General features: G+C 44.5%; 1 protein-coding gene across 6 annotated transcripts in view; it reads left to right on the top strand.

Moving 5' to 3' along the window:
• The window catches only part of xdh (xanthine dehydrogenase), a 109016-nt gene that overhangs the window by 13909 nt on the left and 81887 nt on the right, over positions 1-13220 (top strand). For 5 of the 6 annotated variants that reach the window (XM_072247655.1, XM_072247671.1, XM_072247646.1 and 2 more), the window contains exons 7-11: positions 1147-1208; positions 5940-6101; positions 8765-8842; positions 9844-9985; positions 11682-11774. In XM_072247655.1, the coding sequence (XP_072103756.1) occupies positions 1147-1208; positions 5940-6101; positions 8765-8842; positions 9844-9985; positions 11682-11774 (537 nt within the window). The remainder of the gene's footprint in view (positions 1-1146; positions 1209-5939; positions 6102-8764; positions 8843-9843; positions 9986-11681; positions 11775-13220) is intronic. The other variant, XM_072247665.1, reaches the window with a different exon arrangement.

Here is a 13220-nt window from a genome sequence, read left to right as displayed (position 1 = left end):
AGGAAGTTAATTGGCCACTGTAAATTAATCCTTTGTAAGCAGCAAAAGAATCTAAGAGGAGCTGATGAGCGTGTACGAGTGGATAAAGTCACAGGGTGCCAGACGATAAATCGGGTGCATGAGACTGATGGGGTTACTCCCCCTCTTGGAGCTGGCATGGACCGGATGGGCTCAATAGCCTCCTTTTCTGTTGTACCATGGAAGCCAAAGCTTTGACACACATTTCATGGAGAAATGAGCTGATCAATGAACAGGAGAGTGTGAGTGATTTGGGTGGCAGGAGTGAGTGGGAGGAAGTGACGACAACGTTGTGGGCCTTCCCAATAACCATCTGGAAAAATGCATACATAATGCAAGGTCACACCTCTGCACCATGCGTTCACCACGTGTGGTCATACTGCTCTCAGGCAAATTTCATATCCCTCCTTAGCCTCTAAACACTGGATTCAAGTAAAAGGGAAACTTGGCTTGGGTGAGCTAAGGCAAAAAGAGAGGGGCAACACTTATTAAAGATTGCCTGGATTGCCTGTAAGATTTATGTGGATAAAGAGAGAGATGAGGAATTCCTTAGGTCCATGACATTGATATGTTGAAGTTTTCTGCTCTCTATCCAAGTGTTCCGGACCAGCTCTGGCTCCATTCTTTTCTTTCACTTCCCTCTAAACTCTTACATTCCTGCTAGTTGCCCGCTCTCCTGACCTAAAATCTAGGTGATCTTGTCATATTGTCTGTCCAAATCTCTCTCCCTTAATTTTTATTCAACACCTCTCCCCCCTCCCCACCAATTAAATCTCCTCTCAGCCTTCGAGTTTGTACCTTTTACAAAAGCTGATGGAAACATTTCGCAGGTCAGGCAGCATCTGTAAGATAAACAGAATCGATGATTCCAGTCACTGCCTCTTCCACATATTTTATATATGAGTCTCGGCTCTGATGTTCCTGGTTTCACACAAGGACCAAAGGTGTCCTCTGTCAGCTGGTGGAAACCACGGTAACTCACCACCTCACAGTGCACATTCTTGCTGCTGATTGAGATAAATTCTCTGCAGAATTTCCCAGCATCAGAGAGAGAACAGGTGTGGGATATTCGAACTATGTCAGTGTGACTGCTTAATTTTAAATTACCTCTGTTAATTTGCCTCCCAGGAAACTTGTGTCGCTGCACAGGATACAGACCCATCCTCGAGGGTTACCGTACCTTCACCCAAGTAAGGAAACTCCAATGGCTGCAGCCAAATACCTACCCTTTTGTCAGACTGTGGCTACCACAGATTGTTTTTATAGACCTTTGTTTATTTGCCCTGTCAACAGGATCTGATAACTGAAAGTGAGTTTCTTGTCATCGAGGCAAGGACAGTATTTACTGCCATTGCTGATCACAGTTACTGCGGTCGAGATGCCAGGCAGGATAGTGGAATGTTCCTCTTGCGGGATGTGGGAAGGCGGGGAGACTTTCCAGTACTGCTGATGACTATACCTGCAGGAAGTGCATTCAGCTGCAGCTTCTTTCATGCTGCATTACGGAATTGGAACTGGATGATCTCTGGATCATTCAGGAGGCTGAGGAGTTGAGCAAAAGGGCATACAGGAGGTAATTACACCCAAGGTTCAGGACACAGGTTGCTGTCAGGAGGGTGAAAGGGTTAGACAGCCGGTGTAGAGAACATTTGTGGCCATTCCACTCAACAACAGCTATACAACCTTGGATACTGTTGGGGGAAGAGGGGCAATGGCCTAACAGGAAAGCCACAGCAATTAGGTTTCTGGCACTGAGTCTGTCTCTGTGGCTCAGAAGGTGGTGGTGGTGGGAGGAGGGGGAAGGGGGAAGAGAAAACAGTGCAGTAGTGGTAGAGTATTCCATAGTTGGAGGAGCAGAGAGGAGATTCTGTGAACCTGAAAGAGACACCCAGATGATATCACAAACAAGATCCTGATAAAGGGTCTCAGCCCAAAATGTCGACTAGTCTTTTCCATAGATGCTGCCTGGCCTGCTGATTTCCTCCAGCATTTTGTGTGTGTTGCACAAATGATATGTTGCCTCCCAGGTGCCAGGGTCTGGGATGTCTCCGCTCGGGTCCACACCATTCGGAGGGAGAGAGTGAGCAACCAGAAATCGTGGTGTATATTGGTAGCAACAACATAGGCAGGAAAAGGGAGGAGGTCCTGAAAGGAGAATTGAGGGAGTTGGGTAGAAAGCTGAAAAGCAGGACCTCCAGAGATTGCTGCCATGTGCTGGAGGGTGTAAGAATAAGGTGATTTGGCAAATGAGAGCGTGGTTGAGGTGTTGGAGCAGGGGGTAGGATTTCAGATTTCCGGATCTCTTTTGAGGAAGGTATGATATGTACAAAGGGGACAGAATGCACCTGAACCCAAGGGGGGACAATATTCTTGTGGGCAGGTTTTCTAAAGCTGTTGGGGAGGGTTTAAACTAATTTGGCAGGGCGATGGGAAACCGGGTGATAGGGCAGTTGGTACACAAGGTGATGAAGTGTGCGGTGAGACTATAAGAAAGGACAGGCAGATGATGAGGCAACATTTCAGTCAGTGAGAGCAAAATCAAAAAGGGTGTTGAATACAGGACTGGAGGGGTTATATTTGAATGCAAGGAGTATACAGAATAAGGTAGATGATTTTGGAGCACAGTTACACATTGGCAATTGTGGGTGTCACTGAATCCTGGCTGAAAGAAGATCATAGTTTATATCCAAGGATTTACATTGTATCGAAAGGACATGTGGGTAGGCAGAGGGGGTGGGGTGGATCTGTTGGTAAAAAGTGAAGTCAAATCCTTAGAAAGAGGTTACATAGTATCAGAAAATGTAGAATACTTGTGGGTAGAGTTAAGAATCTGCAGGGTAAGGGGACCTTGATGGGAGTTGTATACCAGTAGATAGGACATGGATGCAAATTGCATGGGATATAGGAAAGGCATGTAAAAAAGCTAATGTTATGATAGTCATGGGGATTTCAATATGCAAGTGGATTGGGAAAATCCGGACGGTGCTGAGTCCCAAAAGATGGAATTTGTAGACTGCCTATGAGATAGTATTTTAGAGCAGCTTGTGGTTGAGCCCACCAGGGGAAAGACGATTCTGGATTGGGTGAGGTGCAATGAACCAAATTTGATCAGGGAACCCTTAGGAGGCAATGATCATAATATGATAAACTCCACCCTGCAGTTTGAGAGGGAGAAGATGGAGTCAGATGTATCAGTACCTGTATTATACTAGAGTTAAGGAAATTACATAGGCCTGAGAGAGGAGCTGGCCAAAGTTAGGATAGACAAAGGACGTACTGTATAGTGGATTTTCAGAAGTCCTTTCACAAGGTGCCACACATGAGGCTGCTTAACAAGATAAGAGCCCATGGCAAAGAATGGGAATAAAGAGGGCCTTTTCTGGTTGGCTGATGATAACTAGTGGTGTTCTGCAGGGGTCAGTGTTGGGAGAGCTTCTGTTCAAATTAAATGTCAATGATTGGGATGATGGAATTGTTGACTTTGTGGCCAAGGTTGTGGATGGTATGAAGATGGGTGGAGTGACAGGTAGTGTTGAGGAAACGGAGATTGGGAGAATGGGCAAAGAAGTGGCAAATGGAATATAGAGTAGGAAAGTGTATGGTCAAGTGCTTGGTAGAAGGAATAAAGACATAAGCTATTTCCTAAATGGGGAGAAATTTCAAAATTCAGAAATGCAAAAGGACTGGTAAGTCCTCATGCTGGATTCCCTGAAGGATAACTTGCAAGTTGATTTGGTGGTGAGGAAGACAAATGTAATGATAGCATTCATTTTGAGAGGACTAGAATAGAAAGGCAAAGATGTAATACACAAGCTTTGTAAGGTATTGTTCAGGCAGCACTAAGGTATCGTGAGCAGCTTTGGGCCGTTATCTAAGAAAAAATGTGCTGGCATTGGAGAGGGTCCAGAGGAGGCTGGCTAGAATGATTCTGGGAATGAAAGGGTTAATGTATGAGTAGCGTTTGATAGCTCTGAGCCTGTGCTCACTGGAGTTTAGAAGAATGAGGGGGGATCTCATTGAAACCTACAAATATTGAAAGGCCTAGATAGAATGGATGTCGAGTAGTGGAATCTAGGACCAGAGGGCACAGTGTCAGAATAGAGGGACATCCATTTATAACAGAGAAAGGAGGAAAGGATTTCTTTAGCCAGCGGAATTCATTGCCACAGACGGCTGTGGAGGCCAAGTCATTGGGTATATTTAAGGTGGAGGTTCTTAGGTTCTTGATTAGTCAGGGTGTTAACGATTATGGGGAGAAGATGGGAGACTGGGGTTGAGAGGGATAATAACTCATCCATATTAGAATGGTGGAGGAGACACAGTGGGCTGAATGGCCTCATTCTTCTCTTATGTTTTATGGTCTGAGCTCATTTATTTACATGGTACCATTGCCACTCATGTGGCCTCTTGTGGCAATGCACACTTCTGTTGTTTGAGGGGCTTCCCCACCATTGTCCACTCCTCCATGTCCAGTAGCAGAAGAAAACGGGACTCTGGTCTTTCTCCACTGAGCCCTTGCATTGGCTGCACCAAGTTTCAGTGCATCCCTCAGCTCATGCTCCTGCAGCCTGGAATTTGCCAGACAGACAGCTTGCTGTGCTGGATGACCATTAAGTTTCTGGCAGGTTACTGAGTTGATGATCTAGTAGCGGTTGGTTCATCTTTATTTCAGTCCCTAGGAGCAGTCTGTAGATCAGATAGTCCTCTGTACACAGCTGCTCACGACGAACTGTGACAAGGACTCTATTTACTGATCACTGTTGAGAAGGCTGTGCTGAACTCTCCTGCAATCCATCTGGTGAAGGTTGTTGCACAGTTCAATCACAGCGGGAGACCCAGTGATGACGAAGGAACTGTATACATTTCTAAATCCAGGTGTGAGGGAGAGATACCATCCATTCAATTTGGGAAGAAGAATTAGGTAGGGCTATGGTCTTGAAGGACAGATAAGAAGGTAGCGTTCATTGACCTAATTCAATACTGCCTGGGCATCAATTTGTTCTCACACACATGAAAATACATGCTCATGCACACGTGCACGCACACACACAACATCATGCAAGCCAAGCAAACCTCTCCTACACAGATTCCGTCTAGGCTTGCTGCTGCTCCGGAAAACATTCAACATAATCAAGGAGCTCTTCTATCTCACTCTGTGTTTTCCCTTCTCCCATCAGATAGAACATACAAAAGCTTGAAACATAGACCACCAGGGTCAAGGACAGCTTCTATCCCATAGTTATGAAATTTTTGGAAGGATTTCCTATGCACTGAAGATGAAATCTTGATCTCCCAATCTACTTCATTCTGGCCCTTGTACTTTATTTGTTTACCTTTGCAGCACATTCTCTGTAGCTGCAACATCGTATTGTAGATTCTGTCTTCTTTACACTATATTGCTGTCCTTGTGCGTGGAATAATCCATCCGGATGGCATACCACCGACGCTTTTCCACTGTCTCTCTGTACATGTAAGTGTGACGATAATACTAATACAACACACTCACACACACACACACACACTCACTCACCATCACACACGCACACACACTCACCATCACACACACACACTCACACACACACACTCACACACTCACACACACACACTCACACACACACACTCACTCACTCACTCACAAACTCACACACACACACACACACACTCACACACTCACTCACTCACTCACTCACTCACTCACTCTCTTCTGATGAAGGACCCCAGGCCGGAGACATAAACTGCTTTTTCTTCTAATTTTTGAATATTTCAAGCATTTTATGTTTATTATAGCTGTGGGATGCTTTGGTTAGTCCAGCCCCCTGAGATGGAGAGGGAATCAGTGATATGTGGTATGAAGTTGAGGCAGAGGTGGAAATTGACAGTAAGTGGTGAAGATATTTTTGATGTTTTCTATCTCCATGTAGTCACCGGGCTGCTGTGGTGGAGCTGCTGATGGCAAGAGCTGCTGTGGTGGAGCTGCTGATGGCGGAGCTGCTGATGGCGGAGCTGCTGATGGCGGAGCTGCTGATGGCGGAGCTGCTGACGGCAAGAGCTGCTGCAAGCAACAACCTGAAGAGGTCGATCAGGTTTTGTACCCTCCAGTAATTCTAACACCCCTTCATCACCACAACGTCTGCATGAGTATATTGGCACTTCTGTACTCACTTGCATGCGTCTGTGCGTGCATCCTTGCATGCATGTGTGCCTGGGAGGGTAAGAGGGGAAGGGGGAGGGGGAGAGAGACAGAGATAATGTTTGTGTTATGCAGTATGTCTGTACAGGGTGGTGGTTTGGTTAGACTGATAGTTATCTTTGTGTGTGTTTTTGTGTATTTGTAAATGACTGTGTGATTATGTGTGTTTGTTTACTCACATATATTTGCTGGTGGGTATGTATGTTTATATGTGTGTACTCTGTGTGCATGTGTGATTATAGATGTTTTTGTGTGTGTTTGTGTGAGAGTGCGTGTGTGGTTAGATGTGTGTGTTTGTGCACATACACAAGTGGAAATGGCGATCTCATAACTATCAGGCAGATTCAGTCTCCTGAGTTTAAACCCTACCCCAAGTTGTGAAACTATGAGCTAAAAAGAGAAATGCCACTTCAATGGGAATGTCTTGCGTTAAAAGTGCTCTAGCTACATTCAACCCTACATTCATGACCTTCTACAGTATATGGAGGCAATCCTAACTGTGCCATCCTATTCCTCTTTTCCTTCCCCAAATCCCAACAAATATTCCCTCCAACAGTAATCCATTCCACATTGAAAGTTATTGATGAATTTGCTTCCACTGGGTTCCAACAAATCCAAGACAGTAAGAGCTCTCTGTATAAAAGTGATTCACATTTGAAATCAAATTCTCAAACTCACTGATTACACTTGAATTCATCACTATAGATTGATAGTTTATAATCTAACCAAAGCAAATCCATGTCCTCATATTTGACAGTGATTTTTGTCTGCGTGCTTAACAGCAGAGCCTGTGTAACTCAACGTTCTCCCTGTTTCTTGTGGTTTCCAGTTCCATCTCACATTCCAAAGATGTGTGAACTGGTAGCTGAGCTGGTCACTGTAATTGCCCCTAGTGTGTAGAATCTGGTGGGGAGCTGAAGAGTATCTGGGGAGAATAAAAAATAATGGGATTACTGTAGGATAAGTGTAAATGGATGCCGCTGGTTGGTATGAACCTGATAGACTAATGGGCTCTTTCTGTTTTGTATCTCTCCATGACTCTAATCCACTTCGCCAAGCAAATTATAAACTGTGTATTGGTTCTTAAAGGCACAATGCTGTGTGATTCGTTATTTAAAATCTCCCCGACTTTAGGCTAATTGTTCTGCACTTGCAGTGACAAAACAATAGATCACAATCCCACATTCTGACAGCCCCAGACATAACTCAGAGACCACTGCACCTCACAAAAAAAGTCAACAATTTTGTCTAGAAATTGGATCTGCTTGCTAATTTTAATGAATACATCAGATAAAAATAGGCTTTATTACTCCCATTTTGAAATGTTTGTGCCCGTTTTTCATTGAATTTAGGAAACTGGCCTGAGCAATCCCGTCACTCAGGGACAGGTATCATTTCCCAGATATGATGATGTTATTACGAGCTTGCCAATAGAAATCAGACCAAAAAATAGTGACCCACAGTTTGTCACTCACTTCTCAATAACGCAAAGAGGACGTCAAATTGGGGAATTATGTATAAATCTAAATGACCCAGTTAGGAAATTGTTGGAAGAGTTTATACATTCTCCATCCACCATGTGTAGGCAAAACTGAGCACTCATCAAGACATTTCATAACTTGTCACTGCATGGAAGGAGGCTATTTGGCCCATTTGGTCTATGCTGTCTCTCTCAGTCACAATCCCTCATTTATTTCCCTGTAATCCATTTCCTTTCACATGGGCATCACTCACCCTGCTCCTGCTACCTCCCTCCTACACTAGAGGTCACTGACAGTGGCCAGCTATCATATCAGCAAGTCTTTGGAGTGTGGGAGGAAACCAGAGAATCTGGTTCCCAGTGAGATGTGGGTATTTTCATCCAAGCGCCTAGGCTTGTTGCCTTTCCTCCCATCCTCACCGACCCCACCCTCAGCGTCAACCTCACCTTCACTCTCACTCTCACCGTCCTACTAGTTTCAAACCATTCCACCTGTGATGACCATGGAGGGGGCCCTTTAAAAGAACTGACCTGTTTCCCTTGAGTCAGTGCAAGAATGAGGTGGTAGCTGTCTCCTTAGTTACACAGCTCAGGTTTTAATGCTGCTTAAGAAATAATGATGTTTTACAAACAAAAATATCCCAAATTCACAGTCACGTTCTGACCACACTTGAGTTACTAATAAAGTAAAACACAGTGCCTGCCAACTGCATGAAAAATTGGGTAAAATCCAATTCTAATTTATTTATATTATCATACGAGTGTCAATTGAAAAGTAAATTTGTTAACAGTTAGAGGATATCACTGGTTATCATGTACCCTGTAACAAAAAGTACACTTCAGAAATAAAATACTACAGTGGCTAAAAATCTAAAATGAAGCTGGAAGTTTTAGAAAGACTCGGGAGGCCAGGCAGCATCTGTGAGGTGAATTTCTGTTGAAAAATTGACCTGAAGATCTCAACCTTTAATCATCGTGCTGAAACATTGATACTATTTCTCTCATAGGAGTTGCTGCCTGGCCCACTTAATGTTGGACTCTTTCTGTTTAGTTTAACAAACATTTTCTCTTTACAGATATCATCCAAACTTTTTGAATCATCAGAGTTTAAGCCTCTGGATCCCACTCAGGAACCCATCTTCCCCCCTGAACTGGTAGGTATAGGTGATAACAAAGCTCCCCCTCCAGGGAGCCCATTCTGACTGAGCCCTTTCATGGATTAAACACTCCCTAACCACACTGGTTTATGGAGCAGCTACACTCCCTGACTTGTTTCCAAGTCCCTTCATGGACATACCTGCCCCTATCTTTGTCGTCTCCTCCAGCTTCATTTTGTTTCTTCAGTGCTGTCCTCTTATACACTCTGAATTTAATGCCTTGACTCGCCTCCAGTTGTCTAGCCCCTAAAGTTTTAGAATTCACTCTTGAAACCTTTACCTTCCTACCTCTTTCTTTCCTATTCTAGGCCATTGCTTTAGCTCTTTCTCTTCGGCTACCTTGTCGTAGATTGATGTCCAGTTTTATTTGATGCTGACCGCAGGTGCTGATGTTGAGCCCCTACAATGCTTCCTGTCTCTCGGATTCTTCCATGGACTCAGCAGCAGTTTTGCAGAAGTTATACTTTGAAATACTCTGGCCTGCCTTTCAATACAATCTCCTATCAACTGTTACACTATGTCAGTTCCCCATTACCTTCAGTGGCTGAATCGTGTTTGCCCAAAGGGTTCTCTGGGCCACAACTTCCCCTCAGCTGGTTTGGGAGTCAAGCAGGCTCCCTGCACCTAAAGTGCCATTGACTGGGCTTACAGCGGATGGATTTCTCCCACTCACACTGCGAGGGACATTCCACTCTGGATGTCAATGTGCAGCAGTGGGCTGGGAATTGATCCTGTCCTGGGCAACACCTTCTGGGAATAACTCGGCAGAGGGAATGCAGACTGGGTGGAATTGAATCAATTTCCTATATCGGGTTGTACTTTTGAGCTCAGCCCACTCGCATTTGCCGGCACTGACTCCCACCAAGCCCTGTGCACCCCTCACCCCTGTGTTCATTGAGATCCACTGGCTCCCGCGCACCCCTACCTCAAGTTTTCAAATTCTCTTGTTTTCAAAGTCAGACCAGCTATCACTGCTTATCACCCCTGTGTTTTTGCAGGCACTTAATAAATCTCCTCAGAGAACACTGGTCTTCAGAGGGGAGCGAGTCACTTGGATTCAACCTACAACCCTGAGCGAGCTGCTGGCTCTGAAGACTAAATATCCTGAGGCCAGGCTGGTGGTTGGCAACACAGAAGTGGGTAAGATGCAGACAAAGTGCAGTGGACAATGGTCCTTCCCCAACTAATCTGCATCCCTCCACTAGTGAGGCAAAGGGCTGGGGTTATTGGATCCAGTGTTACTGGGATGATGGTTGTAATGAAATGAAAGGAACAGTATGTTCCCTGCTGTTGGAGTCTGAGCTCCAAGCATCATTTAAACAATTATCTTAAGGTTGAATTCCCCAGCAAGATCCATCTATTTCACACATCACCCATTGCCCCATTTTCCAAAGCAGCAACATTTTTGGCTGCTTCTGGAAGCTGTTGCCAGTGCTGTGGTTTAGGACTAGTGATCAATAGTGCTCTTCCTTAAAAGGGGTAAGACTGAACTGATTGGTATTCCCTATTAAAAATTAGTGGCACAGTGGTGTAATGAGTTCAGCTACTGCCTCATGGCACCAATCCTGATCTAAAGTGCTGTCTGTGTGGAGTTTGTACCTTCTCCCTGTGAGTGTGTGGGTTTCCCTCAGGTGGTCTGGTTTCTTCCTACGTCCCAAAAATGTGCAGATTGGTGGGTTAATTGGCTGAAATTGCTCCTGGTATTGATAAATCTAGGGGAAGATGATAGGAATAAAATGGGTTAGTGTAGGATATAGTGAAATAGTGGGTTTTTGATGGTTGACATGGACATGGTGGGGCTATTTTCTATCTCTGCATACCTCTTTATTATAAATTAATGATCATGATTCAAATTTGCAGACTGTCCTAGTGGAGCTACAACTTGTGTTCTCTGGAGTATTAGTTCAGTTCATATCCACACGTGGCCTCTGTTACAGGGATGGAGAAAATGATGGGAGAGATAGGGGTAGCTTGGGACCAGATGGAGGAGGGAGTGGAAATCATCTTTCTTTGGCCCAATGAGTTCATGCTGACCACCAAACCTCCATTTACACTAACCCTACATGAATACCATTTTATTCTCTTCAAATTCCCAAAACTCTCCCCAGATTCTACCCCTCACATACACATAAAGGGCAATTTACAATGGACAATTAATCTATTGACTTGCACATCTTTGGGAGATGGGTGGAAACTGGAGCACCCAGATGAAGCCCACAGGACTATAGGGAGAGCATACAGACAGACAGCACCAGGGTATAATGGAGCTGTGAAGGTGCTGCTCTGCCAATGCACCACGGGTATGACTCCAGGGGTACAACTGGGAAATGTGGAAGCACCAGGGGGAAAGGTTTTTATCTGGGTGTTCGGGGGTGGGAGTGTATTTACTCTCCAGAGTTCCAGTGGGAAGAGAACCTGAGGAAACAGTCAATGATTAATTCTAATCCATACTTGTGTTTTCCTCCAGAATCTTTGTATCCTGATTATGCCATGTGAATTCTGATTAACGCACTAGTTGCACTGAGTGGGGAAAACCACGTACACCTACATCCCCTTTAAGCCTCTTCCACATTTTGCCTTAGAGAACCACTGGTAAATGCGGTTTCCTTCAGAATAAGGAGAACTCCTGAGAAAACAACATGCACCCTCCACTCCGCTACCTTGATATACAGAGCCAATTACTAGTAGATGCAAATTTGAGTGAGGAGAGTGGCATTGGTGGCATGGAGACATCACAATGAGGACAAATATTTACTGCCCCTCATCCCCCCCTCCCCAAACCCTCTTCCCCCCACCCCACCCCATCCCACACTCTCTCTCTCTCTCTCCCCTCCAGGCATTGAGATGAGATTCAAGAATATGTTGTACCCAGTGATTCTGGCTCCAGCTCATATTTCAGAACTGAATTCTACCAAACGCACAGATACAGGTGGGTGAGGCACAGACATCAATCTTCAATCACACGTGGAACTCAGTGAAATATTTGGAGCCTGAACTGCCAGTGGGACGGATTAGTTCCACACTGACTATAGTAAAATTGGCCCAAACGTGTCGTCTCTCTTTTATTCACTGATGGGATATCACTATCACTGGCAAGGCAAGCATCTAATTGCCCACCTCCAAATACCATTGAGGAGGAGGGGGGGTGAGCTCCGGTGAAGGTACTTCTCCCATGGTGCTGTTGGGAAGATCTTCGAGGATTAAGACACAGTGATGGTGAAGGAATGGTGATATATTTCCAGTTAGAATGGTGTGTGACTTGGAAAGGAACCTACGGCTGGTGTTATCCTTGACTCTCCAGTGGGAATGGTTGTGGTTTCACAAATGCTGTCAGGGTCACTTTGCAGTGTTACTGCTATACTGTATATCTTGTAGTTGGGCATTTTATATAGTGCTGTTTTTTTTTATTTCATCTGAAACTGTTGCTGTGAAATGACTTGAGATATTTCAAATAGGTAAGGCATAGAAAGGGTAGGTTTTACACAGTGGACAGTAGGGCACTGAGGAATGCTGTAGAACAAAGGGGTCTGGGAATACAGAACAATAATTCATTGAAAGTGGTGTCACAGGGAGATAGGGTTATAAAGAAAGCTTTTGGTCTATTGGCCTTCATAATCAAAGTATTGAGTACAGGAGATGGGATGTTACATTGAAGTTGTACAAGACGTTGGTGAGGACTAACTTGGAGTACTGTGTACAGTTTTGGTCACCTACCTACAGAAACGATGTAAACAAGTTTGAAAGAGTACAGAGAAAATTTATCAGGACGTTGCTGGTACTGGAGGACTTGAGTTATAAGGAGATTAAATTGGTTTGGATTTTATTCCTTTGAATGTAGAATATTGAGGGAAGATTTGATGGAGGTATACAAAATTAAGAGGGGTATAGATAGGGAAATGCAAGCAGGCTTTTTCCACTGATGTTGGGTGGGACTACAACTCGAGGTTATGGGTTAAGGTTGAAAGGAGAAAAAGTTTAAAGGAAACATGAGGGGAAACTTCTTCACTCAGAGGATCGTGAGAGAGTGGAACAAGCCACTAGACCAAGTGGTGCATGTGAGCTCGATTTGAACATTTAAAAGAATTTTGGATCGGTACATGGATGGGAGGAGTATGGAGTTGGCATTTTAATGGTATGGCAAGACTAGATGGGCTGAAGGGCTTGCTTCTGTGCTGTACTTTTCTATGACTCGATGACTGTAAAGCTATGTTGTAATGTAGGCAAATGGGATTTTGGCTGTGTGCTTGTTAACAGTAGAATCTTGTGTAACTCAGCAGTCTCCCTATGACTGCATGGATTTCTTTTGGTGCTCTGGTTCCATCTCGCATCTCAAAAATGTATGGGGCTGGAAGTTCAATTGGTCTCTGTAATTACC

Source organism: Mobula birostris, chromosome 2 (genome assembly GCF_030028105.1).
Source record: "Mobula birostris isolate sMobBir1 chromosome 2, sMobBir1.hap1, whole genome shotgun sequence".
Classification (NCBI taxonomy): Eukaryota; Metazoa; Chordata; class Chondrichthyes; order Myliobatiformes; family Myliobatidae; genus Mobula; species Mobula birostris.
The sequence above is the reverse complement of the archived record's forward strand: the minus strand, read 5'-3'. Positions and strand labels throughout refer to the sequence as shown.